The 27,657-nt window shown below is 38.9% G+C and overlaps 8 protein-coding genes across 13 annotated transcripts in view; 5 read left to right on the forward strand and 3 right to left on the reverse strand.

Moving 5' to 3' along the window:
- LOC104966470 (low-density lipoprotein receptor-related protein 1B-like) overlaps positions 1–27,657 on the forward strand; it is a 1,038,955-nt gene that overhangs the window by 150,535 nt on the left and 860,763 nt on the right. The gene's annotated exons all lie outside the window — the stretch shown is intronic.
- On the forward strand, positions 884–6,012 carry nkap (NFKB activating protein). The gene is made up of 8 exons (XM_010794956.1): positions 884–1,502; positions 2,156–2,236; positions 2,385–2,446; positions 2,528–2,620; positions 2,707–2,749; positions 2,828–3,040; positions 3,628–3,777; positions 5,539–6,012. Exons 1-8 carry the CDS (start codon positions 1,078–1,080, stop codon positions 5,711–5,713), a joined length of 1,242 nt encoding a protein of 413 aa, XP_010793258.1. The 5' UTR covers positions 884–1,077; the 3' UTR covers positions 5,714–6,012.
- On the reverse strand, positions 7,152–9,016 carry ndufa1 (NADH:ubiquinone oxidoreductase subunit A1). Its single transcript, XM_010794955.1, has 3 exons — positions 8,774–9,016; positions 8,579–8,668; positions 7,152–7,527 (listed from the first exon to the last, which is right to left on the reverse strand). Exons 1-3 carry the CDS (start codon positions 8,873–8,875, stop codon positions 7,507–7,509), a joined length of 213 nt encoding a protein of 70 aa, XP_010793257.1. The 5' UTR covers positions 8,876–9,016; the 3' UTR covers positions 7,152–7,506.
- upf3b (UPF3B regulator of nonsense mediated mRNA decay) lies at positions 9,561–13,568 on the forward strand. 2 transcript variants are annotated; one of them, XM_010794953.1, is made up of 10 exons: positions 9,561–9,811; positions 10,423–10,529; positions 10,618–10,724; positions 10,809–10,907; positions 11,049–11,159; positions 11,273–11,316; positions 11,400–11,588; positions 11,674–11,831; positions 11,916–12,240; positions 12,607–13,568. In XM_010794953.1, exons 1-10 carry the CDS (start codon positions 9,701–9,703, stop codon positions 12,733–12,735), a joined length of 1,380 nt encoding a protein of 459 aa, XP_010793255.1. In that variant the 5' UTR covers positions 9,561–9,700; the 3' UTR covers positions 12,736–13,568. The 2 variants fall into 2 exon arrangements, with proteins under 2 accessions (XP_010793255.1, XP_010793256.1); XM_010794954.1 differs by having other exon boundaries at positions 9,733–9,811; positions 10,387–10,529.
- Positions 14,526–16,971, forward strand: rpl39 (ribosomal protein L39). Its single transcript, XM_010794952.1, has 3 exons — positions 14,526–14,632; positions 14,957–15,060; positions 16,754–16,971. Exons 1-3 carry the CDS (start codon positions 14,630–14,632, stop codon positions 16,800–16,802), a joined length of 156 nt encoding a protein of 51 aa, XP_010793254.1. The 5' UTR covers positions 14,526–14,629; the 3' UTR covers positions 16,803–16,971.
- Positions 17,350–19,248, reverse strand: sowahd (sosondowah ankyrin repeat domain family d). The gene is made up of 2 exons (XM_010794951.1): positions 19,096–19,248; positions 17,350–18,915 (listed from the first exon to the last, which is right to left on the reverse strand). The coding sequence occupies exon 2, from the start codon at positions 18,807–18,809 to the stop codon at positions 17,835–17,837; it is 975 nt and encodes a 324-aa protein (XP_010793253.1). The 5' UTR covers positions 18,810–18,915; positions 19,096–19,248; the 3' UTR covers positions 17,350–17,834.
- On the reverse strand, positions 19,406–21,992 carry pttg1 (PTTG1 regulator of sister chromatid separation, securin). Its single transcript, XM_010794950.1, has 6 exons — positions 21,889–21,992; positions 20,869–20,961; positions 20,627–20,757; positions 20,434–20,521; positions 19,958–20,119; positions 19,406–19,582 (listed from the first exon to the last, which is right to left on the reverse strand). Exons 2-6 carry the CDS (start codon positions 20,954–20,956, stop codon positions 19,482–19,484), a joined length of 570 nt encoding a protein of 189 aa, XP_010793252.1. The 5' UTR covers positions 20,957–20,961; positions 21,889–21,992; the 3' UTR covers positions 19,406–19,481.
- The window catches only part of septin6 (septin 6), an 18,312-nt gene continuing 13,156 nt past the window's right edge, over positions 22,502–27,657 (forward strand). For all 5 annotated transcript variants that reach the window (XM_010794945.1, XM_010794947.1, XM_010794949.1 and 2 more), the window contains exons 1-3: positions 22,502–22,560; positions 24,368–24,482; positions 26,768–26,963. In XM_010794945.1, the coding sequence (XP_010793247.1) occupies positions 22,531–22,560; positions 24,368–24,482; positions 26,768–26,963 (341 nt within the window). In that variant the 5' untranslated portion in view covers positions 22,502–22,530. The remainder of the gene's footprint in view (positions 22,561–24,367; positions 24,483–26,767; positions 26,964–27,657) is intronic.

Here is a 27,657-nt window from a genome sequence, read left to right on the forward strand (position 1 = left end):
ATCTTAACACACACAAAACACACTTGGACCCGTTACCTAAAGTCCGTTCAGTAAATCACGCCCTCCCACAACCCACACACAAGAGCGGAGCAAGGCAACGAAACTTAAAATAATAAGCAGCATTTTACGGCGCGCTATGCATGGGGCCGCCTTGGGGGGTTTCCCGACATGTCGTTTCAGTAAATTAAAGGGTGTTTCATGTTGTCGTTGCTGTGAACCTTCTTAATACCTTGGAAAATGCCGTTTAATACTTTTTAATACTTTTTAATAGCCTTAATTTTCGCTAGATTGATTGATCAACTTTTAATACTTTTTAAGACCCCGCGGACACCCTGATATCATATGTTTTGATTATTGATCACTTAAGTGTTATCAAAGCTGGTAAAGGTGCGGCTGGTTTTAATGACTTTGTACACTGCAGGGTAGCTTATAAAGTCTTATCTAAGTGTTGTTTATATTTCACATAATTCATCCAAATCTGTAAAGTAACTAAAGGTATTGTGGAATACAAGTGCACAATGTACCTCTGAATTATAGTGGAGTAGAAGTACAAAGTAAAATAAAATGGACATACTCAATTAAAGTACAAGTATCTCAAAAGTATACTTAAGTACAGTGCTTGAGTAAATGTGCATTGACTTGACACCACCGTTACCCACTGCATCGCTCCTTGCTAGGGGGGAAACCACAAAGTAAGACAACGCAATTTAATGCAAAGGGTTTGATAGTTTTTATATATAGTAAAGCATTTTGGGGGGAAAAGTTTCTCTTTAATAAAAATGTCACAATTAATATGTCATAATAACTACAAACTCTAATATGCTTATAACCTACCACAGACTGCAGTCAGCCATATGAGTCAGCCAGCAGAAAGTACAAGCGGAACTATGTGCACTTCCGGTTTGGTAAGACCGGTGTGTGTTTTCGACGGACTCATGATGACTTCCTGTTATTGGACGCTTTGCTAACGAAAACACGAACGCGTGTTCATTTCTCTCTCAATTTTCCTTTAAAAAGTGAATCTTGAACTCTAGTTTGTAGCTTAGTTTTGTTGAGAGTCCAGATTGGTGAGTAGCGATGCCCAAGTCGGACCGGTCGAGCTCTGACGGCGGCGCGGAGCCTCGCAGTCCCCGGGCCCGCAGACCGCGGACTCGGTCCCGGTCCCGGAGCCGACACCGCAGCGTCAGCCGCGAGAGGAGCCTGTCTCCGTACAGCTTCGGGCCCAAACTTCCGAAGCCCAGGAACCGGGAGAAGGAACACGAAGAGCGGGACCGCCGGTTCAAAGAGGCTAGAAACATCCGAAGGATTCGCATAGGGAGCAGGTCCCGGTCCAGAGAGAGACACAACAACAACAACCCGATCACCAACAACAACAGCCACAGCGGGCACTGGTCCGAGCAGAGGGAAGCACCGGGGAAACACGGCGGCTTCAAAGAAGATTATTACTACGAGGAGCAGAGGGACGACGCGCAGAGACAGAGACAAGACGCCTTTATTGCCAGGTAACACTTACAGATAGATTCCATCCGAATTCCTTTATTATTCCAACACCGTTACAATAATGATAGAGACAAAAAATAAAAACAGTATTTAGTGGCATGCACAAACGTATTTATTATATAAAATCAAATCATAGTTGAAAAGTAATGAAATAGCTGCAGGATTACTTTATTAAATACTATAATTAATAGTAGGGGACCCTCAAAATATAGTCCATAGTATGTGTCAAGCATATAAATGATGGAGCCAACAATTCACGTGACTCTTTTTAAAAGGACCTAGCTTGGTATTACAAATAATAATAATTATTATAAATTCCAGTTCAATGGCACATTTAAAATATATTAACTTAACAGGTTTATTTTGTATTTTTTTAACAGGGTTAATGCACATAGTGTAGTCCCTGGGTAGATGTTGTAAGTCACCCTAAAAGCAAATGTCCTTAAAACGAACAAGTAAATACAATCAGTAAAAATATACAACATAGAGGCTTACAGCACTGGAAATGCTAATACAAATCAATAAAACAAAACATACATATTACTTAGCAAGAAGATAGCAACAGGTTTAAGCAAAGGCAGTCCGGACACACAGAGAGTTGTACAGTACAATTGATTGTTTTGGTGTTGATGTGGAATTTGTTTTTCTGTTGCAGGCGTCTGCAAGAGAGAGAGAAGATCGGTGAGTCGGGTTGTCCTGAAGTTTGGGGATATTCACCGAGAGTAAAAGAGCCAGAGTAAGTCAAGAATCTCTCAAAAAACTATTTTTATATTGTTTTAAAATTCAAAGAACCACACATTTGTTCTCCAAAGTTTTATACGTACATACGTTTTTGTATGTTTCGGTGCAGAAGGTATAATTTTCTTACTTCTGTTTTCCAATAGCTCTGATGAATTCACTCCAGTCGAAGACGAGAAAAACAGCAGTTCAGAATCCAGCTCAGAAGGTAAAGCACACAGTGTTTGGATGTGAATAAATTACATTAAATTGCCTACTGCGAAATGACAAACAAAGTTATTCTTCACAGACGATAAGAAAAAGAAAAAAAAGAAGAAGAAATCCAAGAAAAAGAAGAACAAAAAGCACTCTGAAGACAGCGAGCTGGAGTCAGATTCAGATGGTGCGACAGACATACATTCATTTAAGAAATAATAACCTTTCTTGATTTTTATCAGCTGATATGTTTGTCATTTATTTATATTTCAGAAGAAATAAAGAAAAAGAAATCCAAGAAAAAGAAGAGCAAGAAGTAAGTGCTGAAACGCTGCTGCATATCAGCTTTCTTCACAAAACAAACAAATAAACAAACCCACTTTTTTCCTTACAGGTCAAAGAAGTCCAAGAAGAAGAAGGAGAAGGAGAAGAAGAAGACCCGCAAGGAGTCCAGCCACACCGGCAGTGAGCAGTCAGAGGAGGAGGAGGAGGAGGAAGAGGAGGATCCCAACGCGGTGCTGTGGGTGGAGAAAACCTGCATCGACGAACACATGGTCGGCCCCGAAGCCCCCCTCTCTCAGCTGGAGCAGGACGACAAACCTTTAGAGTAAGACTTTTTATTTCACTTTATGTTCCTTCAAACAATACACAATTTTGATGGAAGCACTGCGGCAGGTTGACTGATAACACGTGATATTGTAATGCTGACGAGTCCTTTTCGATTACAAAAGGGCAACCTTCTGTTGTAATTGCAATTTAAGAATACCAGTAACTCCCAAGTGGATGTCTTCAAGTTTCTTGTTTTGTCCAATGAGTCCTAAAACACCCGAGAACAATAGTAAATGTTTTCAAATGTAAAAGTTGGAAGTGGTACCACGGTATTTTTGTGTTTTTCTGCTTGGGAAATACAGAACTGATAAGACAAATCTTTTTGATTGATTGACTATTGAATTAGTTGATTATTCACACAGCTCTTGAATATTTCCTTTTTTCTTCTTCTTATGAATATGATGACTTTTTGAAATATATAAAAAAGATATATGATGAACTGGTTTTGGATAGTTTGTTGTATAAAACACAACATTTGAAACTGGACTCCCGAAAGAATCATTGGTGTTTTTTCTTATATGTTACAGAACTTATTTTCTTCATTTATGACTCCAGTTTAACAAATGTATTTTTCATTCTCTCCAGTTTTGGTCATGCGCTGTTGCCGGGTGAAGGTGCTGCGATGGCAGAGTACGTGAAAGCAGGCAAACGTATCCCGAGAAGAGGAGAGATCGGTCTCACCAGCTGCGAGATCGCAGATTTTGAGAAGTCTGGCTACGTGATGAGTGGCAGCAGGTACGTCATGTTTAGAAGTAAACTCACATTGGAGTTGATCGGATATTAACTTTCTGGATAATTGGTGATAGATTAAGAATTTAAAATATATGTCTGTTTTTATGAAAGAATATATATTTATGTACAAATAAATAAATATTAGGGCCGGGACTCGATTAAAAAAATTAATCTAATTAATTAGAGGTTTTGTAATTAATTAATCGAAATTAATCGCATTTTTAATCACGTAGTTCTTTATTTATAGAGCCCTGATGAGAAGACCTTTGGAAAAACTGGAAGAAATGCCGCCGAAACTGAATAATTGACGTGGATCATAAATATATCCACAATTAAACAACATCTTCAATTTCTTCAATTTTCTAGAAGGTCAATGATAGAAATATAGAGGAAAAAAAATGAAGAAGACACTGTAAGTGATCTCTACAATAAAACAGTTTAGTGCAGGATGTACAAAGATATTAATAGGAGGAAGTGCAAAACAGAAAAACAATTTAAACTTTATTTAAACATTAAATAATACTTTAGATTAAGTTCTTCTTTTAACTGATATTATACATAACAATTATACTCTTATGTATGTATAAAGTATAAGAAATGTGCAGAATATGACAGTTTAACGGTGGAGGTATACACCATACTTGTCAACCCTCCCGATTTTCGCGGGAGACTCCCGATTTCATTGCCCTCTCCCGGTTTCCTCCCGGGGTCATATTTCTCCCGATTTCTGACAAAATCAGATTTACACACGATTGTTTCCACTCTGACTTTAATACAGCTACACCATTGTTTGGTTTCCATGGTAACACGTCTCTTTAGTAGCGCGCGCAACTCAAAGTCTGAGAGGGTGAGGCAGATATTCACAGAAAACAGAACGAGAATCGACAACTACTCTACTCTCGACTCACTCCTTTCCTGTAAAATACAGGTCCAGCCCACACATATGCTCCATCAAGGACGGTACTACAGGCCGCAAGGCAGTGCACTCCCAACTACAATAAGCATGTTAATGTTAATCTAACAGCTCCGGCGATCCACTAGCACCCTCCCCCCAATTTTGCATTTTGAAATGCTCCCGATTTCTGAGGGCAACTATGGTGTGGGTCCTTGTACTCGGAGTCGGGCTAACGTCCACGCTAGCTTCCACGCTAGCTGCTATATGTTTTGCATTGAGGTGATACTTGAGGCTTGATGTGCTGCGGTGATATGCGAATTTTTGCATAATTTNGGGCCAACCAAAGCGGTCTCATCAGCTTCTTCGTTCATGTTTGACTATTGTTCACTGTGGTTTGTTGTTGTCTGAAGTCATGAACGTTAGTTGGTGCTCCAGTATAATCGGTACGCCTGAAACTCATCCAGTGAGAAACGTTCCGCAGGGCAAAAATAAGTGCGATTAAAATGCGTTAATTTTTTTAACGCGTTAATGTTTGTGTAATTAATTAATCTTAATTAACGCGTTAAAGTCCCGGCCCTAATAAATATATATATTTGTTAGTGCTCACAGACAAAATAAAAGCTAAAGGATTGTATTCGAAGAACACTATCAAAGATAAGCGAAGAGAAAAAACAGGACATATTTTATTAAATAAAATAATATATTAAGATAAATCACATATTTACATACCCAATAAGACACAAAAAATGGGGGTAAAAGGAGTCATTTACGAATAGAAATATAATTCCGATGTGAAAGTCTGGGAACATTGATGTTGAGCTTCTTCTTTTTTTATTGTGATACTGAACAATTGAAATGTAACCCCGCAGACATCGCCGTATGGAGGCTGTGCGTCTGAGAAAGGAAAACCAGATCTACAGTGCCGACGAGAAGCGAGCGCTGGCGTCCTTCAACCAGGAGGAGAGGAGGAAGAGGGAGAGCAAGATCCTGTCCAGCTTCAGGGAGATGGTGTACAGGAAGACCAAAGGCAAGGAGGAGAAGTGAACATCACATCTGTTTTTTATACCTTTACTTTTATCTTGAGGTATTATTCTTGTGTTTCGGGAGAATAACCCCATTCAGTTTGAGTTAAATGTGCAGTTTTGAGGAAGGTTTTTAACTGTAAAGATAAGTTTGTAACTGAGACTTTGAGAAGTACTTTGTCGTATTATATTCTCCATCCCATGTATTCACTGGAAAGTGTCTTCCCTTTTAATTAAATCTTTATTTTCTCTTGTAAATCATTTGCGAATCATCCTGATCAGAACATTCAATAAAATGTCAGTCAAGTTTTGGTTTTCACAGTTCTTCTTTCAATTTTGGTCCTTCTAAGAGAAACATTTCCAATCAATCATGAGTGAAAAAGCAAAGATATTAGAAACCTATGATACTATATTTTCATATATTTACAAAAACGTATTACATTTTAACCACCTAAAATAATCCTGTCTAGAATGTTTTTTGCCTTTCTTGTTTGTTATCAAATCACGACCTCCTCAAATTTTTCATAACCGGATTGATTAAATTATACCACGGTCCAATGATTGTGTTGACCTGACCTGCTCGGGTAAATATTACCGTTGGTATAGTTAAACTAGTTAAACATCAGTTCCTCTGCTTCACAAGTTCACTTTATTTTATCAATTTCCATCAGTTATATTTTTCAATAAATTGTCTTATGTCAGAAAAAAAATCTTAAAATGCACAACACCTCAAAAGACAAAGTGATGTCTTAAAAGTGTCTTGTGTGGTCCAAAAACTAATTTAAAAGAAAGCAGTAATTTCTCACATTTGAAAAATAATTTCCTAAATGAGAGAATCTAAATCATTGATTCCTTGCAGAGATTACCTTTTACACACATCAGATTCTACAGACTGACGAACACATCCATTTTAAAATCCTTCTGCACTGCTTGCTGTAAAATCTAATTTGAGAAAGCTTTGAAAGCCTTTATACCATGAGACATTTATATATATATATATATATATTACAGTTTCTAGTCTGTAGTGGCAATTTCTTATGTTACCTTATATGCTAAAACCAAATGCTTCTAAAAGCATTGTCCAACACCACTGTACCATTTCTTCATATTTGCTGTTTCATCTGTTTACTCTGAGGGTTATTATTCTCAAGCGCTTCAAGACCACAGGGCTGATTTGGCTGACTATGTTGAAACTACTCCTCTTCACACTAAGTTTCAACTTCCATAATTTGATGACTGTTGTACTTTCGATAGCTCAAGGACACAGGTGTCCAAATAGCGATATGAGACCGTGTGAAAGTGGATTTGAGGCGTTCCGCCATACAAAACTTTGTCTGCCCGCCCTCTTGTATATAAGCTTTGCTATTTTGTGACTATTGCGCACACTCCTGCAGACTACTCTGTACTCTGAGACATGTACCTTTGAAGCTTCAAATAAATAACCAGAAGACAACGCTGCTTGCTTTCACCAGTTTATTATTGATTACTCTCATTGTACATCTTTACAGTATTGACGAGTTTAAAATATCCACAACAAGTCTCACTAGTATGGATATTAATATATTCCTTGGGTTTCCCCTTGTGCGATATAAGATCTACAATATAAGCCCCCCCCAACACATGACAGGTGTAAAGGACCTCTTGTCTGTTGCTTTTGAAATTGACAAATGAGCCGAGAAGCCTCTGAAGATTTTCAGTGTGGAACAGTTTAATTAATAACAGGGACGATTGACTGAAAAAACAAACAGCTGGATGTTAAATATAATCTTTTATTGTACAACTTTCTTCTCATCAGGGTCCTTATATCCGTCATCATCAGTTGATGTTCTCGAGTCCCTGTTGAAAAAGAATAGGATTATATTTAAAAACAATTTAAACAAATATTAAACATTAACCAATCATTTCATTTTTTGAGGATATCCCTGCCTTCAAAACAGCTTTAGGTTTTAGTTTAGTTGACGAAGGTATGGAAATCATTATCTAGGCCAGAAGTTTAAGCATGTTCTGCTGTATGTAAACCTCAGTGTACGTGCTATTTTACAGGTTGGAAAATATGTCATTAGAAAGACATTTGACTACGTAAATCGTGCAAGAAGATACTAAACGATTCAACAAACGTAATCTTTGCTTATTTAATGTCTTATATTTGTTTCGCCTTGTCCTGTCAATGTCTTACTACAAGAGAGAGGTTGGAATCTGCTAGTTAGGTGAGGGATATGTTTTACTTCAAAACATACTAATAAATCCTCCAAACCTTTTTGCATTTCATATTAAACAAATGTATTTTTGTCTTAATGTTACTTACCAAATATGTAATATGGCATTTTACCTATAAATAGCAGTTCTTAACATTTCTACAGAACCCTTTCTGCATGTTGTTCTTTATTTGGGATCACTCAACAGCAGCCGTTCCCTTTCATCCGGAGTTAAATACTATTACAGAATGATACATCTTTAAAAAATAAATGACAATGCATTTATTATTTTCCACTTTCGTTTGTTTCCTGAAATTAATTTCCAGAAGACTCAAGGACAAAGTGATTTTTACCCTTAGAAATATTTGTATAATTATTCATTAAACCAAACGTTTGTTCTCATTTTTCCAGCAATTAAACTCAGCATTAAACATTTATTTTCACAATGTGCAGACATACACATTTCTACATTTTGGCTGAAAATGGGCACATCACTGAGATACAACCGTTTTTTAAATACATACACTTGCAATATTAATGCCAAGCTGAGAGACACACTGAGCTTATTGGGCAATAGAAGAAAAAAAGGACATTTATATTTTTAATCTACAAAATACAATATTTCGTTTGATTGCTATGCTCACTTTTCTCACAGAAGGTTATATTATGATTATCGACACATGGACACTAACCTTGGAGGCATGGTAGGTTTCAGTTCCCGACACCCGCTTGTCTCTCTCCATCAGATACCACTGCCACGGATGCCGAGCGATTCTCTTTTCCTGCAGGAGAACACAACAAGTATTTAATCAAGATGTTTTAAAGAACAAACATCCTGACAGCACTGTTAGCTTGTGTCTTATTAGCTACATTAGCATCCTGCTCACCTTTCCTCCGTTTGTGAACCTGTGTATATGTGTGGTGGCGATGCCGGGAATGATCAGACATATGGTCATGACCGCGAAACCGGGCAGGATTTCATACCACATGATTACAGCCGGAGACTTTCAGCCCACTGAGAGCAACTTTGATTACAACCGAGTCGCCCTAACAGTTTATTTAGCTAGGAAGCTAACAAAATGTCGACTCTCCTCTGACGACCTATGTTCATGTTCCGCTAGCAGAACAAGGAGAAGACTTCCTGTTGGGATTCTTTCAAAAATAAAAGTGATGAAAAACAATGTCATTTTTTACTTGCTACTCGACTATTTTTGCCGTCAAGCGTTATATACATTCAGATTTTCCTTTCGGTTCCTATATTAGATATACGGTTTTGAAATAGGCAATGCATTGGGAATTAGAGAAAGTACATTTAAGACTGTATCTGATACAGAATAATAACAGATACATTTAATCAGCAATAAACACTCATTGTAATCACTATTTCGTACACTCCTTTAGTTTGTGTGAAAATCCTATCACATACAAAATAGAGAGCTCTAAAGTATTATCTTAAACAACCCAGCTTTTATTTTGAAGGTTATAAAAAGGAAGTTGAATTTTCCCGATATCTAAAGTCATTAAAACAAAAAGAATACCTCAAAATAAATAACTTTCCAGTCGAATTAAAACTCATAGACAACAAATCGACACAACAAAAATGTGAAACAATTCAAATGATTTAAACGTAGAATTCACGTAATACGATTGTTTTCACTCTCATCGCCTCCCTCTGGTGGTAACGCCAAACTGCAGGTCCGACCAGAGGAAGTTACGGTTAGTTCTGTTGCTACCACACGGCTAACTTGCTAAAAAGTAAACAAGTGTGCGGAATGAGACGAAATACAATTACTTGACGAAGTAGATTTTCAACCATGAAGGAAGATAAGGAAAACGCTAGACCGAAGGATAGAAGAATGGAATTAAATTGTGAAGATGGAGAAAAGACGGAGAGGTCCAAGGAAAAGAAAGAGGCCATGACAAAGGTAGAACTTGCTAGCTTCGTTAGCTACAGTTGCTATACGTCAGTTCTTGTTATTTTTACGAGTTATCGTAACTATTTAAATAACAATATGTTTTTACTAGCTGTGTTTATTCTGATAAACAAAACATAGTCCACTTTGTAATGTTTATAGTGAGTTACACAAGTATTAATATGACTAACCCCAACTTTAAGTCAATATCAGTCATCCCATTTTATGTTAATTATGTTCCTACTTCTTTATTGCACAAGTAAAAAAACATTACAAAGAAGCAGTTTTTGGCAATGAAAATGTCCCTCGAACAGTGCTTTAAAAATAAATGTATTACAAAGTAAATTAGAACACTATAAGAAGTCTAAAATAAATCCTTAAATACATATAAAATAAATAAATATACATTAATGGTAGACAGTTGGCCTATTTAAAAAATGGTTAAACTGAATATAAACATGAATGTAGTATTAATTTCAATATACACTTTATTCTTATTTCACTTTTTGTATGTGTTATTTTCTTTACTTATCTGGATGTCTTTCTTTCCTTCCTTTCTTACCTTATCTTTATTTTTGTTCTCCCAGCTGTGATGGTATATTCAACTTTCAATTATTTCAAAGATTGTGATCAGACGGTTACCACCAAGTCTGACCAAGGAGGAGCTGGAGGAGCAGTTACAACCTCTCCCAGAGATGGACTACCTGGAGTTTTTCTCCAGCGACACCAGGTCATTTAATAAAAATATGTTTAATTATTTAAAAAAAGCATGTTATGACTCTAAACATGTAACCAACATTATTACTCTTTCCTTTCAGCCTTTTCCCACACCTCTTTGCAAGGGCTTACATAAACTTCAAGCACCAAGAGGATATAGTTCTCTTCAGAGATCGATTTGATGGTTATGTGTTCATTGACAGCAGAGGTATGAAGCTCACACATTTTTCCCTTTAATATTAAGGATTTCCCCGACATGGCTTGAGGTTAGTCCACATTTGTTTTTAAACAGGACAGGAGTATACTGCCGTCGTGGAATTTGCCCCTTTTCAAAAGACTGCCAAGAAAAGAAGTAAGAAAAAGGACGCAAAATGTGGAACAATTGATGAAGGTAAAAAATAATTCTATAAGAATATGTTATTAAGAGAAATATGGCGAGTATTTATTTGTCCTCTAAAAAAGCTAGAACGACTGTATCATTTTAAAATACTTGATATTTACATTAATATACAAATATGTTGTTTTCTTTCAGATCCTGATTACAATAAGTTTCTTGAAATTTACAACGGCGATGACGACAAGATGGCATCAACACCTGAGACCCTGCTGGAAGAGATTGAGGCCAAATCAAAGGAACTCGTTGGTATGTGAATAGTCCTGCAAATTAAAAAGTGCATCCAAAACATTATTTTGTATCTGTAGAACAAACACACTCTTGGAGGAAGGATTTCAAACATGTGTTTTTCTCAATTTAAGCTAAAAAAACAACTCCTCTGCTGGACTTCCTGAAGAATAAACAGGTACATTTAAAGGCGGGATAAAGCTATTAACGTTAAATTGCATGATCAGGGCTGGCTTCATGTTGTGTTTGAACACTTTTCAGAGAATCAGGGAGGAAAAGAAAGAAGAGAGAAGAAGGAGGGAGCTTGAACGCAAGCGTGTGCGTGATGAGGAGCGTCGCAAGTGGAGGGAGGAAGAGAGAAGGAAGCGCAAAGACACCGATAAGATGAAGAGACTCGACAAACCGCTGGAGAAAGACAAGGACCAAGTGAAAGAAGAACCAAAGATTAAGGTGTGTGCTGCAGTCAACTAAAGCAGTTTAAAAAGTTAAATCTCCAATATTTCATGATGTCTCCCTTTTGTTTTCAAATGTTTAGCTCCTGAAGAAGCCAGACAGAGCTGAAGATGCTGATTCTGAAAAGCCCAAGGAAAAAACCAAGAAACCAGAGAGGCCCAATAAAGAGGACCGACCCATGGGGGGTGCTGATCATAAGAGGCGTCAGCACATTGATAATAAGGAGGATCGAGGAAGGAAGTTAGTAGCTACAGTTATATGGTTTTTGAAAATGCATATCTCACCTTGAACAGAACACTCAGACAGGATTTGTGCTTCACACAGAGGTGAGGAAGACGGGAGGAAGGAGTTCAGGGAGCGCGACCCAGACCGAGACAGAGAGCGCGATGGAGAGCGGGAAAAGGAGCGCCGCCAGAGGGAGAAGGAGCGCCTCAGGCGACAGGACGAAGACCGCCGGAGAAGGAGAGAGCGCGAGAACACTTTCAGGAAGGAGAAAAGGCAGGATGAGGCTAAAAAGGATAAAGAGCGGGCCTTTGAGAAGAAGAAGGGAGATCACACTGGAGAGTCCAGTCGCTCTGAGAGGTCAGAGAGGCCTGCCAAAGACCACAAGAAGGAGGAGAGCCTGAAAAGAGATCGGCTACGAAACAAGGTAATGACTGTTTGGAAACCACATTCTAACATACTGCATACTGCATACTTGTATTCATACTGCCAATGAAATACTTCTTCTCTGAATAGCATAACCATATTACTATACATTTTTAGTTTATGATAACCATACTGTTATATTTAGAGCCAGTTACCTTTCAAATCAAGTTATATTTACAACCATTTTCAGTGTTATACTACACCTTAGCCAATCAAAAATAAAATGGAATTAAATGTCAGTATGCAATACTCAAAAAGGTTTGGCTTATCGTCACGGTTAATTGCACTTATCTTAACACGCCTTAGATAAAAGTGTCAGCTCAACGTACTGTAATGTATTTCTAAGAAAGTTGTTTTCTTACATCAGGACCGGCCTACCATTCAGCTGTACCAGCCCGGGTCCAGAACCCGCACTCGAGGAGGGGCCGAATCCAGCTCTGCCGACAGGAAGCCAGACACCGAGACGGAGAAAGTGGCTGACAAAGGAGACGATTGAGCAGATTTCTACTTATGGCATTTTAAGTTTGGTGAGGAGAGGGGAGACAGGCCTGTGAGGCTCGGAGCAGCAAGGTGGCGACTCAGGGCGACGGCACTGCAGCTCGAGCACCCGGCTCTCCCAGTCTCAGGGGCAGAGGAATGATTGCAGAGCCTAGCAGTGCCTGAATGTGTCCCTCTTTAGTTGTATTTGTTATGTAAGGTAACAGTAACCTTTGGAAAGAGTTTGGCTGTTGGGCACATTGGGTGAAGCCAAAGCTTTCTTGGACCACGTGAACTTAAAGTGACCTTATGTCAGTATTGTTTCTCTCATGTCAAGTGTTGCAAACGGTGTCTATTTAAACATTTTCATCCATATCACAGTTGTTAATTTACCAGTTACTCAAAATGTCATCAATGCTATCAATATTGTTCTACTCTGTCTTGAATGAGATTCTGTTTTAGCACTGACATTTTCAGTTTCAAGTGTTCACATGTTAATCTTCCTCTGCCTGGGGAACTTCAATTAAAGTCTGTAACTCTCATATTGTGTTATAGGCATCCACATATGCTGAAGTACATAGTCTGTATTTACAGGTTTGGGATCATGTGTTTTGTTCATACAGTGTCTGAGGAGAAATAGCCATTTCTGACTAGACTGCCATGTGACAGCCACTGTACGCCTGCATGCAAACTTCAATCAGAGGGATCAACCTGTGGCCTTCGCCCCTTTTTCTAATCTGAAATTCCCCTTAAACATTCATGCGTGATGCATCAAACTGAATACAGCATGAGAATGATGTAAACATAAAGAAAACATTTTTGACTGAATTAAAAGGTATTTGCTTAAATGTACATGTTTTGGTTTCTTTTATTAAAGTGTGGGACTTTGAGCTAATTCATAACACTGTAGATGTTTACTTTTGACACCTGTTCAAATATTCCTATGGTGGAATACGAAATGATTTTATTTCATTATTTGCAATATCCATAGTTTAAGAACTATATTTGAAAAATGCACCTCCCTCATGAACACAAAAAGACCTTAAATGCAGATCCTGCTTTAGCTGGGGATCTATTTCAGTGGCACACAAACAAATGTGCAATAGGATTTCCTAAAAGCAGCCACAAACTACTTAAAATAGTTTGATGTAGTCCCATCTATAGTATATATTTCTATTAGCTATTCATATGAATTATTTGTAAAGTGATGAGTAACTAGACGAGTAACATCCTATAGTAATAGAAGAATAACTAAGTATCAGATAAAGTACTTTAACAAAGGATAGAACATATACCTCAGCATATAATGATATATAACTGTTTTATAAAAGGAAAAACATACACACAGGGTGTGAAATGCATCACAAATTCAATTATTACAGACATAAATTAGGGTGAAAAGAGGAAACAAGGTCAATAAAATAAACAGATACATTTTGATTTATAGAATATAATCCACATGTTACAGAATATATGCAATATTATACACAGCTAAACAAAATTGCAATACCTGGCACATAATAAATAGCAATATTTTATTTTCACCATTTATAAATTGTTCATAAACTCTGAACAAGAGGTGAAACTTTTCAGCACATCAGGTTACCTTGGCGCACACATTATATTTTCATGTGAATATCTTGCCTATCCATCAGCTTGTAACATAAACTGTAGATGAGTGCAACAGGTCGTATAACATCTCAAGCCAGAGTCCATGCTGTAAAGACCATAGACTGGTAAAGACGCATCATGCCTGAAGGGCCTGAGATGCAGGTAAACATCCCCTCCACCTGGTGTCGCTGTCTGTAGAACGTTCAGCCCGTTCGGCGCGCGCTGATTGGATAAAAGCCCCGACGCTACATCCGTCTTTCTCTTCGACCACCGCCATAGTTCGGGAAAGGATTGTGGGCAAAATGGTAAATGCAAAATCTTTAAACATCCTTGTCTACAGCCCTTGTAAACCTGCACCAATATGTTGTGTGATTAATAGATGGATCAGGGGAACCTCACCCAGCTGTCTGTTCTCTAAAAAGATTGTATATGATGACTTAAAAGGGCTGCTAAAAAATGCTAGCCGGTACCCACTCTGTTGAGCTACGCATGTTAGCTTTAACTTCCTTAAGACATGCTAGATGCTTTCTTATAGTATTTTAAGTTTTATTTGAAGTTTTAGACATGCAGCATTGGTTTGTAAAAATGTGTTGACGTGGTGTTAATGGCGACCTTTGTTGTTTTTCCAGTCGTCCCACAAGACGTTTAGGATCAAGCGCTTCCTTGCCAAGAAGCAGAAACAGAACAGGCCCATTCCTCAGTGGATCAGAATGAAGACTGGAAACAAGATCAGGTGAGATTATAGTGTGTTTTTGTATACTGTGCATCATGTTTTGTGATGGTGGAAAAGCTTACGGTTTGTACATGTGGACACGCCGTATGGAAGTGGATTTGTAGTCATTGTGAGGTCACAGCAATTCACTTCTTTACACTTAGCGAGTGTATTGGGTACATCTATCTTGCATTGATGTAGGTTTTAACATACCATGCTCAAGAAATATCAAACATTTTTATAATTGCTACCATACTTCATTCTGGGTTGTAGCTGAAATGGATGGGGGGAGAACTTGCTCAAAGATGGAGCCATTAAGTGGTTGCCAAAACCAAACGATAGTCACATTATTTCTAAAAGCATCCATGTGGCTGAAGCGGCCTTATCTGTTTTGCATTGAATATTTTAAAAATATTTGGCTATTTTTTGGTACTCCGTTCATCAACTTATAATTGCTGCACTACTTTAAAGGCCGCTAAACTGCTTTGTCAGCATAATAGTACACAGAATAATATATACCTAGGCCTTACACTCAATATTTATAAGTAATGATACTACCACTACATAAGTGCTAGACATTTCCTCATGTAGCATTACCTTACTTTATTAATCCCCTTTATTTATTTTCTTGTGAGGTTAATTGGTACACCTTATGTATTCTACAGTTGGATGAAATAAACCCATCTAATATGTTACAACTAATGTTCAGTAATTAGTAAGATGACAGAAGTTGAAGTCACGTAAATGTCGTCCAAATATACTACTGCAATATCTTCAAGCGAGTACATTTCGGTTTAAGCTGTAATTGATGCTTTTAAGAGCCGGATTTATTGAATTCTGCATCATACTTGGATGTTTATTATAATCACCTCATAACTTCAACAGTAAAGTTTACTGAGTATTCAAAGGAAGAGTGAAATAGGAAAAACATCCTCCAAAGGTGTAGCAGATTATGTCCTGCATGAGAGGTCGTTGTGTGTTCTGTATTTATTTTATTATAAATGGTTTTAAAATCACTCTTAAGTGTTGAGCTGTCTCATCCCTAAGTGCAGAGAGATGCATAACTGGCTGGCTAATGCAGGTTAGAAGCAGGAACTTCATGTCATGTAAAGCAGGTCTGCAATTGCAGCACTCCATTTCATTAGAGTGTTGTCATTAATCCTGCTGAGAGTATCTCTGCTGCAGAGCCCTGATTCCAGCTCACCATGGTGGTGATGAGGAAGCTCTGTAGCTGAACATTCACTTAGTCCCAAATGGCTGATCTTTCCACATGTTCTCTTGGTAGATTTCCAAAATGTCTTGTATGGAACAAGTACACATGGCTACAATAATTAGATCCAAGTGAAAATAAATGATGCATGTATATTTGACCTCGGAGGTTAATTTATAACTTTATCACCCAGTTGTCAGGGTGGTGGCCTTTTGAAATCGGAGCAGCATCAACATTTTGCATAGCTTCAACTGAACCCGCCCTTCATTGGATTGTGTTTCTAATTTGAAATGCGAATCCTGGTATACTGTGTTTTAGACTAAAATACAATTCTGAAAATGTTACACTGCACAGATGACCTGTAAATATTGGCAAATACATTTCAAATGAAAATAATCACTGGTTGCATCCTTTAATCCACTAATAAATGGATATTTGTATTATACATTATGGTATTAAGTACTTGAACACTGCTAACCTCCTGCTTTTGATGTTGAATTTCAGGTACAATTCCAAGAGGAGACACTGGAGGAGGACCAAGCTTGGCTTGTAGACATGGGGGACCGTGGATCCCAGCCTCCCTCCATCCCAACATCTGCCAGGACCTCCAGCTGCTGGGCCTGAGCACCGGGGGAGCCATGTTATCTGGAGCAGCCGACGTTTTTTACATATACTCTGGTTATGCTCATGTTTGACAATAAAACATCTGTGATCAAACTTGATATAAGGCTTTGGGTCATCTTTTTCTAATCTATTTACAGAGTGTTATGAGAACCTCACATGGGGAGTGGTAATGCTGACACATTCTGCAGAAGAGGGGCTCTGTGAAAGGAAGGGGTTTCACTCTTGACCACAGCACAGCTTGTTTTTTTTTTATGGGAGATCGTAGCTATTTGTAGTTGGTTAGAATCTGAACTCTGACTTCGTTACTTGTGCCAGAGACAGCAATGCTATTTAAGAATTGTAATCTAGTAGCAAGGCCTACGATATGTTTACCCAAGTGGTAAAACTGGAAAAAATATGCCACATCAGCGAACAGGAACATGTAGTTGACAAGCAGTGCTGGTTCAGCAGCAAGACGTGTTTAGAAAAAGGCTCTGTACAGGCAGTAGGCTTTATTATTTGGGTTCAATGAGTTGCCACAATCATTTATTGAAGTGCAGTACATCAAATGGATGCTTTTCTGTGAGTGTGAATAGAAACATTGATGCCCTATACTAAGGGTTAAAAATAGTGCAGTGATCACTTAAAGACAAGCTATCTATTTGACATGGTGTACAAATGAGTAACGAGCAGTTACATTTAAAGGCATGAGGTAAGTATTTTAAAGTCATTGACGAAGGCAAACATTAGAAAACTGTTATCCCTTTTGGATCACAAACATTCAACAGGAAATCAAACTAAATATTAAAACTAGTAATAAGTGTTGATTTTAAAGAGCAACACTGCCCTATAATGAGCATTTTGATGAATACTCAAGTAGCCTACTCCAAGACTTTTACAGATATAGGCAGAATTTGCTTCATTACACTGGAAACTGAAGATAATGTAAAATAATTCACATATTTGAAGGCCTGTCAAACACTCAGCTTTTGTTTCCAAGAAATGAAAAGGATGGTAGCAGCTTCCTTAAAGAGCCAAACCCCCAGCTGCCCCCCCTCTTAGTCCGGTCGAAGGAGTGCATATCTGTCTCTCCATGATCGACCTCATCATATGCGGTCAAGTTCATTGAGCCAGCGCTGTTGTTGACGTTTTTGTAGACATTTTGTGCACATCCTTCGCAGCTGTGCTCGTCATCCCAGGTCCCCAGCAGCTCCTTCATCTCAGGCGGGGCGTCTCCCGGCAGATACTGCCAGGCTCTCTTCCCATTGTAGTCCATGGCATCTACGTTGGCACTGAAGGCTCCGACCAGCAGCTTGATGACCATGAAGTGTCTGTGCTGGCTGGCCACATGCAGCGGGGTCAGCCCGCCGCTGCCCTGCACATTCACGTTCACCGGGATCCCCGCATCTTGTGCGAACCGCAAAAGTTTGAGCAGAGTCTCGTCCTGTCCTCTCTTTGCCAGCCAATGCAGCACCGAGTACCCGCTGATGAAATCCCTCCTGTTCAACAGACAGGGGTCCTCGGAGATGAATTCCAGGAGGGTTTCATAGTTCCCCTCCACTGCAGACAACATCCAGGCGTGCTCCATCGCATACAGCGCCCAGTCTGCGGCGTCCTGCTCGGAACACACACTGTAGGTCTGTGAAAGCACGCTGCTCAGCCCGCTGTGCGACGGTTTGCCCAAAAGCAACTCTTTCAGGTATTTCTTACGCATAGCGGGTGTGAGAGAGCTTCTCTCCGGATCCTCCCTCTGGTGTGCCCCCGGCTCGCAGCTGTTAGTGACCTCCAGCTGCCTCTGCGGCCGCGACCTACGCTGGAAAGCGCTGGGCATGACCTGCATGCCATACCGAGAGAGTCGCTCCACAACGCTGCCCTGTCTGGACCTCCGGCTGCCGTGGGTGTCGGTGTTACTGACCGCTGGTCCACGGCCAGCTTCACCCGATCTGCCCTCATTCATGCTGCCCGAGTGAGCTCAACGCTACTTCCTTTATTTTAGACAACACCCCGAAGATATCAGTGTCAATTTATCAGCTGGGGACAGTTTCCCTCAACTCCACTCATTCCTATCATGGGAGGAAACGGTTTATTAATATATGTAGGCCTATAAACTCATGTCTCAACACCCAGTCATGTATTCTAATAGTCTTAACATTATGTCAAGTTCCTCATTTGAAAGTATATTACACAACAAGAATGCATTCCTTTAGTACGATACTCCCCCCACTCACGTCAATTCTACGCACCTGTGTCCAAAGTCCTTCCAATTGTTTCGACCATTAAACCTTAGTATTCCCCTTCCAGTGTTGTGGGTGAAGAGACAATATATGGATTTATGGTTCAAGGATTTCTCAAGCTATAGAGCCAATTTGATATCCTCTTTTCCTTTACAAGAGGAACTGAGACAAAGTTCATTCTAATCTCAGGCTACACCAATAGGGAAATTGCAGCATGTGACCACTGATAGACTTCAAAAGCAGGAAGTAAAAACATTGTTACTCCCTCGACACTTAACCAGCCAGTCACCCATTATAAAGAAACACTGTAGAGCAAATAGAAGAGGTAAAAGGGACAAACTTTATTAAAAAAAAAAAAGTAAAAATGTTGCCATAACAAAAACACGCATCAACATTTAGTCAGTAAAAGATTCTGACGGAAGTTCAACTGTCAGCTCATCAAGTGTTTGTAGAAAAGCGTCCAGTGCTGAGCAATCGTCTGGAGAGGGGAAATAATCTGGCGAGGGGAAAATACAGCAAAGTTAATCATAGAGCAGGTTAATGATACCTGTAGTTTTAAACCTGTGCACCATACTTAATGGCTACACCTGCTAGACAATTGTAGCTTATTCAATGCTGCCATTAAAAGCTTTCCCATTCAGGTGAGATAATGTTGCCCGAAGCCTACTTTTTGGAATGCATACACTAGTAAATTATTAAAATGTGATGCTTTAGCCAAAACAATCTGCACTTTCATTAATAAACAGATTTCAGTTATGGCATGAAATTACATATACTGTGATAACATTGTATCCATCCTGTACTTCAGAGAATTTAACATTAACCAATGCTCATGTTTTTGAATCCATAAATATGGGTGTGAAGTCAATACCTGAACGATTTGGCATTTTTACAGGTGACAGGTTTGGAAGTGGGGCAATCTCAATAAAGTCCTCCTCAAACAGGTCTGGAGCCTGTGGGAAACGGGCCAAACCAGGCAGAGCAAAGCTACCGAGAGGAATCAAGTCCTCGGGTATGCTGTACCTCTCAAACTCTGGAGGAAAAAAAAAACACCACAACTTTTTTCAAATACATGTTTCAAAACTGTAACAAAGCAACCGCATGAGGGGAAATGAACATTATACATGTTGACCCATTAACATGTGCATTTTTCTTATGTACAGACGGGCCTCAAAGAGCCGAGTCCTGAGGGGAATTATTGGACTCAAGGAATCAAAGCTAAGCAGAAGATGCAGTGATTTACACAGAAAGTCTGTTCTGATTGTGAGGATGATCTATAAACTCTGACTTTCATACCAAAAATGAATGAACTCTAACAAAACTGTCAGTGATGAAAGTGTTAATTACCTAGCGGGTCATAAGGGATGCACTTTTCAATTTCTGCATAGTCCTCCACTTTGGTCTTCTGTTCTGAAGCATGCGTGACTTTGGTTTCCTGTAGGGAACAAAAGATTGTGTCAACACACGTGTTGTTTGAGGCATTAAACACAAGATAGCCCGAGTACTTTCTGAAATTGTAACTTCTGTAATTTATTCCAACCTGTGGTTTTAGGGTTTTCTTCTCTTGTGTGTTTCTAGCAGGGGTTGACATATTTTGGTTCATAGCACCAAAAGCTTTGCGACGACTTGGCGTGATTAAACTGTTGGAAGTCATTGAACATCCAAGTTGTTCTAGTTGGGGGGGGAGGGAAGCAAAATATTGAACCATGTTTCTATACGGATCAATATTACTGCTAGAAGAAAAAGAAAAATCTTCAAAAATCACAAGGTTGGCACTCATACCTGGAGCTGACTGAATCCGCTGGCGCATCTTCAGTGTAGGCGGATGAAGACTTGCCATTTCACGCTCGGCAAAGATTATATGGGCCATTGTATCTGAAAACACAATCTGATATTAGCTACTGCATGACATAATGTATCACCATGGAAGAGACTCTGCTGTGGCAGACATTTCGACACATAGCAAGAGGAGCATAGGCAACATTGCTGCCTTCACATGGCTATTTTTTGCAAGTGCAGGCTAATGTGACACTTGGAACAAAACCATCATTAATGCTTTTGGAGCCGAATCAGTGAAGTAATGTTATCAGCAGAACATGGGAAACAATATCGATATCAATTCTAGTCATATTTACACAAACACCAAGGCTTGGCTCTTTATCTTGAATACGATGGATCGGGGGATCAGGTCCTGTGAAATCATAACTAGTTCTAGTAGTCCCTGTGGCCGTGTTTACTCAGCATCTGACTCACAACATTTAGGAATAGTAAAGTGTACTGCAAATAATAGCCAATATGGCAGTGTTACAGCACTCAACAGATGTAGCTACCATTAATGAAAGACACTGACTCTCGTTTGGCAAGTTGGCTGTCTACCCAAATATTCCGTTTTTCATGTAACACTTCACTCTACATCTTCATGATTGTTCTGTATTAAGCTCAATAAAATCAAACTTAGTTTTTATTTGTTTTTCTCATAGAAACGTTACATAAAACCTTTGCAAACATAACAAGCACTATGCTAACAATAATTAGCTTACTTACAATGGTCACATTTAACCATAACTAGCCAACATAGTGCCACATGACAGGGAGCTAATAAAGGGTCGATTAACCTTCCGTTTACATATTGAGGTCAAGTTATTGAACTATTCTTGAGCTAAATATAAGACAGTTAGTTTAGCTTAGTTAGTTAGCTTGCGTTAGGCATCTTATTTTCATTATCCCTTTTCTAAAACGTAAAAGTGTTAACAAAAGACGCAACAGTAACGTTGATACACAGGTGTTAGCAATTAACGTTACCTCGGTGTCGTTAGCGTCTTCGGTTGCTGCTTTAGCTCTCGAACCTCTGAGTTGTTATGATCTGGTCGTAGATTCTGAGTGACCGCGGCTCCTTTTTAAATTCGCTGCCTTCTTTCTATTGGTCGATGTAGCACAGAGGATTTGAATGGGCGTTACCAACAAAATAATTTGCACTACATATGGATTAAATAAAGGTTGATTAATAATCATAAGGTGGAACATCTTATATGTAAGTAGTTAATATTTTAAAGTCATGTGAAAAAATTGTAATAATGAGAGTTTTTGACAGTAACCACAAAGTAATTAAAACCGTTTGTAACGTTCACTGACTGTGGTTCACTGCCATTCGCACTGGACGACATCATTACGACCTTCTGTGGGGGAGATCAGTGGCCAGTGCTTTTTAAAAATCATATTAAGTTGACTTCTATATAAAAAAAACGAGGCGGATTGTTTATAATTGTAATATTTAAATAGCACCCAATGTGATCCCTGTCATCACATTATAATATGATTGCAAAATATCCCTTTGAACAATGGTACATTCCCAGTAGGCCATCTTTCGGTGTAACTTGAACGTTGCAGCTTCCTCTGCTAACAGAGAGTAGTAGATGTTCCGTCCTCCACCTAGCAGCTACCACCATGGCGTCAACTGAGATAGCAAGGCAAGCGGTGAGTAGCCTCATTTTACTCCATTGTCACTATGAACATAAATCTCTGTTATTTCTTTGCTGGCCTATATAATATGAAATATATAATTTTAGCGTTACGAGGTAGAATTTAATTTGGAATAGGTAAACGCAAGCTATCATCCGTGTTTCGTGGTTTTATTGAAACCCAAATTGAATGTAACGTTGCTAATGAAACGACATATGGTGGCGGTTATCTATCACAAATCTGATGGTGCGTTTCTAAATCTTTAAGTATATCCGGTTTTAAAGTAAGGCCTGCTCATTCGTTACATTCTTTGAAATATATTCATTCAGGTATTTACATTGTTGTAAGCTAACGCCTACAGATATCCTGTGCTGATGAGCTTAACATACCTTTCAAACTAAATGGTGTTTTGTTAAATGTACTGTGTTAAAGACTTTGTTGTAGACCCCTTATTAGCTAACTGATAATAAATCCATCGGTAGTAGGCCATTCATTCTTAACGCCCCCATTTCAGCTCAGCTACGGTGCTCATTTCCGTTATGTTGTTTCATGCAAGTCCCGTTAACTTTCATTCGGGCGTTGTCTTATATTCATAGAAAACATGGACAAAACGGAGCCAGTTATATACATTTAGTCCGTGCAATTTTACAATATTGTGTAAAGTGTGCTCGTTTCTTTTATTTAAGTGGAAAAGAAAGCCTCTACACCAAAAAAAGTGCCCAGAATAGCAAGGTTTTGCACTTTGATTTCCATTGTGGCCACACAAAATGAAAATGATTGAGAAAACCTTCTGTGTGTAACTTGGCTGTGAGTGTTTTAAAAAGCAGGAAAGGTTTCAGGAATGTTGCACTTGCAGCTGAAGAGGAAATGCTGTTTGTTTAGTCACAATACCCCCAGTTTCCCAAATACTCCATCAGCTGTTTAAACCCAATTTCAACTATCCAAATAATCCACAACTGTCAAGTAGCATCTGCTTGACCCGTTTATTTTAAACTGACCCGCAAACGGAATGTTTTCCTGTCAAAGCCACATTGAAAAGCAACAGTGTGTTACGCTAAGCCACATAATGGCTGGTTGGTTGAGGTTTAGCTGGTTTAGAGCTCTTGCTTTGCCATATAATCTAAATTCTTTGCTTTCCTGCACCTCATAATGCAGACGTGGGCTGCAGAAATGAGATTCGCAGGGATTGAGATACTCACCAGCAGCCACCCGCCCACACACACATGTAACAACAGTGCTTTTACACATTGGTGTTTGGTGTCACTCTGGTCCAGAGATAGACTGTGGACAAACAGAGTAAAGTAGATTGAAAGGGAAGTGCAACTGGCCAAAAATAGGGAGTTTAAGGGTTCAAGTCAAAGTGAAACCTCAAAAACCAAAAATGCTAGCTGTATTAACTTGACTCAATCAGCTTTAAGTGATATATTTATTGTCAAAGCTTTCTGTTTAGTTTTTTCTATTATCTTGACACATACGACAATGCCTTTCCATATATGTACACTGTGGTTTTGAACTGTCTCGTCTGTGGGAAGAAAGTTACTGCTCAGCAAACAGGAAGTGAGCAACATTGCACCTGAAATCAGACTAAAAAATGTAGAGCAAATATGGTGGAAGGTGTGGATACGAGGAAATACAAATGTTTTTTTAAATATGTTGTTATTTATCCACTTAACAACCATTTACAGAGTTGTAAATGTTCATTATAAAGTGTTAAATAGAAGTCTGTGCATTTGTACAGAAATGAGAACACAGTGCCGTAACAAGGCAAATTAATGCAATGTCAGTGACATGATGTTGTTATGTTGATTTCCTTTTATTTTAGGGTGAAGGTGCTCGCGCTGTCCCTCTGGCAGGCCATGTCGGCTTTGATAGCATGCCTGACCAGTTGGTCAATAAATCTGTCAACCACGGATTCTGCTTCAACATCCTCTGTGTTGGTGAGTATGTCATGCGTGAAAATGCTTTTACTCTCTCTTTCTCCTTGGGCTAAAATACTAATTATTTGCTTCAATGAAAGTCAGGCTTTCCCACAAGATGCAAAGCATGTTGCTCAGTATTTGATGCGCTTAGATTCCTTCGGGCAAGTCAGCATTGACTGCCATGATGAGTAAGATGCTCTGGGTTAAGATAGGAACTTCATTATTTAATTTAAGTGTACATTTTTTGTATCAGTATGGCTGTCACACTATACAGAGCAAGTCTTTTGCTGGATTTGTGAGAACACTGAGAAATGGTGCCTGAGTTGTTTTATATGGACAAGTCAGTTCGGCTTCAATAAGTGCTTGGATTATTCTGTCAAATACACTCGGGTACCTTTTTATTAGGTGCACTCAAAATACAACTAATGAAATCTAATACGACAGTCCCTCACTAAACCCGAGCTTTTTGCAAACGATGATTCAGTTTGTGTTCAAGATGGCGTTGGTAGGCGTTGATAAAACTTTACGGCCATTTTTGGTGCTGTTTTCATTTCAGTGTGTTCTGGATAATACAAAGCTTTGCTTATATTTTCCCACTTTACGTGTATAAATGAGTGCTGGTTAGAACTTCAGATGTTTAGGCAACATTGCATTACTGCCCGCCACACACAGTCCAACTATATTTGTTATTTGGAATTATGTTGTTTCAGTGGCACATCAAATTGCCAAGCAGCAATGGAAAAGTACATGTTTTTTTCCCCACATTTTGGTTTGTTTTTCCCAATTACACCTTCTAATGTTAGTCTACACAGAGAGGAAGGCATGCCACCAACACACTGAACTCTAGACGGATATTTCCTAGATCACATTTCTGGTGATGCTACAGTTTTACTACCAGTAGTAGCAAACATGACAATTTGGGTTCTAAGACCCTGTATGCTATCTATTTTAGGATGTGTTCCTATTTAGAGGTCTAGTTACATAACTACAATGTGTGTCTTTAAAGATTTTCATGAAAGGAAATGCCTGGTGGGCATTTCTAGTGGCATGGTTTTGACTCGCCTCCAAGCTGAAACTATTTTGTGGTGTCTATATCTGTGTATGAGTGAAAGGCAAACAACAATGTGTTACTCAGAATTTACACAAACCATATTTATTTGGTGGTAATACTAATACTAAGCTCTCTTGAGAAATATAAGTACAAACCAGTCCAGAATATGGAGCCAAAAATGATGCTATACACTAAGAATAGCATTTGTTGTAGACAGCAAATGCTATTGTGTGACTCACAAGTGCAGCGGTTCAAAGTAGTACAAGCATTGCTTGAGGCAAAGACAAGTGATCTTGTGATTTGTATAATTTGGTTGTGGTTTAAATTTCAAAGAGGGAATCAAAGATGTAGAGGTGTTTGTTTCCATTGAGCTAAAAGATGATTGGCATTACTGCATGCTTAGTTATTGAGGATTGTTTTGCAACTCTTTCCTGTTTACCCCTTAGCTTCTAGGTGGCCAGATTGCCTTCAGCATGAGAGACTGACTAAAACTGAGGTCAGAAACAGGCAAAGTGACCGTTGATGCATCAGTTTCTGTGGATTATGACAGAACGATAAGATTTGGATCATACAGAGATATCCTATTAAAATAGGCTAGCATGCTTAGACTGTAGGTCAGGCTCAGTTGAATAAAAATAGAATTTCTTACACAGGGAGCTCTGAATCTGAGTCATCTGACTGCCTCTCAAAGTAATGGAGGATTCATCAGTAGATAACAAGCCTCTCCTTCTGCTATTTTGAAAATTACATGTTTAGCTTGTCATTCTACAACACTGGGTTGCAACAGAATGCAATTGTATTCTATTTATGCTACACAAGAAAAACAAAACAAAATCAATGAATTTTTTGAACTGTAATCAAAGTGAGTTTAGGGTTAAATTAATCCGAAGCTGACCATGCGTCAAGATCATTAAATATTTGTTAATTTTGAAGGATGCAGGGCAAAGGGATAGACACTAATACAAATTGCCTCACAAAGGTGTCTATTAGAAACATTTCCCATATAAAATTGCTTGAATCTTTTAACAGAATGTGCGTAAACCTTGTCTGTTTCTTGCCTTTTTTTTATCAGTTCACAAGTAACTGTTAATGTATTTAGATTTTTGATCAATACTCTAGATGCTGTGTATCTTTAAAAATGATAGATATTGCCGTGTTAGTGGAGTTGGAGTACACATTTTAGTGTGAAGGAAACCGCAATCAATGTCTCTGCGATCCCAGTAACATGAGGCATTTTCTCTGTGTTTCCTAGGTGAGACGGGTCTGGGGAAGTCCACCCTCATGGACACATTGTTCAACACCAAGTTTGAGGGCGAGCCCACCCAGCACAACCAGCCGGGAGTCACGCTGAAGTCCAACACCTACGAGCTCCAGGAGAGTAACGTGCGCCTCAAACTCACCGTCGTCAACACGGTGGGATTCGGAGACCAAATCAACAAAGAGGACAGGTAAATGGTACTGGACACATGGCCCCAGTTTGAGGTTTGATCAAAGAACACTGGATTCTTTCTCTTCGTGACAGACTCTTTGTGAGCAGTAACCAAAATCCACACTTGATCGTGCAGACTAAATTCCTCACATACAATGAATCTGTGGGAGCCCTGAACATTTTTGGAGCTCAGGTTTCATTCAGTCCTGATCCTGATTAAATTATACCCAAAAAATATCAAGTCTGGTCCCCATTTCCGTTTCCTCAGCAGTTTTGTTGTACATTTCTACAACACGAATAAGATATTGTTATTTTTTCCAAGTATTTAAACAAGACTGCTGTAGAAATAGGTCTGAAACTATTTCATCAAACATAAAATATTGAACCGAGCTTACAATCCACAACCTAAATGCTGTCTCTGCTGCTGAAGTCAGTTCAGGGCGAGATGTTATGTGAGCTCCAACTCTGTTAGCTCTCTGTAATAGGAAGGCTATGGATATTTCCAGGTTTCACAGTTTGTTTAGTATCAAATTGCAAATCATAGAGGAAGTAACTTAGACTAACTGCAGTTCGCACACGCACACTCTCATTGCCATGAGAACTGCCCCTGGCAGAAAGTCCTCTGGTATGAACACAAGCTGTGTGTTTCTCTGTGTTTGTGTGTTTGTGTGTGTGTGTGTGTGTGTGTGTGTGTGTGTCTGTGTTTGAGAGAG

The sequence above is a fragment of the Notothenia coriiceps genome, unplaced genomic scaffold (assembly GCF_000735185.1).
Source record: "Notothenia coriiceps isolate Sejong01 unplaced genomic scaffold, NC01 NC01_scaffold00037246, whole genome shotgun sequence".
Taxonomy (NCBI): domain Eukaryota; kingdom Metazoa; phylum Chordata; class Actinopteri; order Perciformes; family Nototheniidae; genus Notothenia; species Notothenia coriiceps.

Excerpts from the sequence above, each read along its gene's own strand:
- nkap (XM_010794956.1), top strand. The coding sequence starts at position 1,078 with ATGCCCAAGTCGGACCGGTCGAGCTCTGACGGCGGCGCGGAGCCTCGC. Across the intron at positions 2,621-2,706 it reads GCTGGAGTCAGATTCAGATG|AAGAAATAAAGAAAAAGAAA; the intron begins GTGCGACAGACA and ends TTTATATTTCAG. Across the intron at positions 3,778-5,538 it reads TACGTGATGAGTGGCAGCAG|ACATCGCCGTATGGAGGCTG; the intron begins GTACGTCATGTT and ends GTAACCCCGCAG.
- ndufa1 (XM_010794955.1), bottom strand. The coding sequence starts at position 8,875 with ATGTGGTATGAAATCCTGCCCGGTTTCGCGGTCATGACCATATGTCTG. Across the intron at positions 8,669-8,773 it reads GGTTCACAAACGGAGGAAAG|GAAAAGAGAATCGCTCGGCA; the intron begins GTGAGCAGGATG and ends GTTCTCCTGCAG. Across the intron at positions 7,528-8,578 it reads AAACCTACCATGCCTCCAAG|GGACTCGAGAACATCAACTG; the intron begins GTTAGTGTCCAT and ends CTTTTTCAACAG.
- upf3b (XM_010794953.1), top strand. The coding sequence starts at position 9,701 with ATGAAGGAAGATAAGGAAAACGCTAGACCGAAGGATAGAAGAATGGAA. Across the intron at positions 10,530-10,617 it reads TTTTTCTCCAGCGACACCAG|CCTTTTCCCACACCTCTTTG; the intron begins GTCATTTAATAA and ends CTTTCCTTTCAG. Across the intron at positions 11,160-11,272 it reads CAAATCAAAGGAACTCGTTG|CTAAAAAAACAACTCCTCTG; the intron begins GTATGTGAATAG and ends TCTCAATTTAAG.
- rpl39 (XM_010794952.1), top strand. Across the intron at positions 15,061-16,753 it reads AAGACTGGAAACAAGATCAG|GTACAATTCCAAGAGGAGAC; the intron begins GTGAGATTATAG and ends GTTGAATTTCAG.
- sowahd (XM_010794951.1), bottom strand. The coding sequence starts at position 18,809 with ATGAATGAGGGCAGATCGGGTGAAGCTGGCCGTGGACCAGCGGTCAGT.
- pttg1 (XM_010794950.1), bottom strand. The coding sequence starts at position 20,956 with ATGGCCCATATAATCTTTGCCGAGCGTGAAATGGCAAGTCTTCATCCG. Across the intron at positions 20,522-20,626 it reads AGAAAACCCTAAAACCACAG|GAAACCAAAGTCACGCATGC; the intron begins GTTGGAATAAAT and ends TGTTCCCTACAG. Across the intron at positions 19,583-19,957 it reads AAAAATGCCAAATCGTTCAG|ATTATTTCCCCTCTCCAGAC; the intron begins GTATTGACTTCA and ends TCCCCTCGCCAG.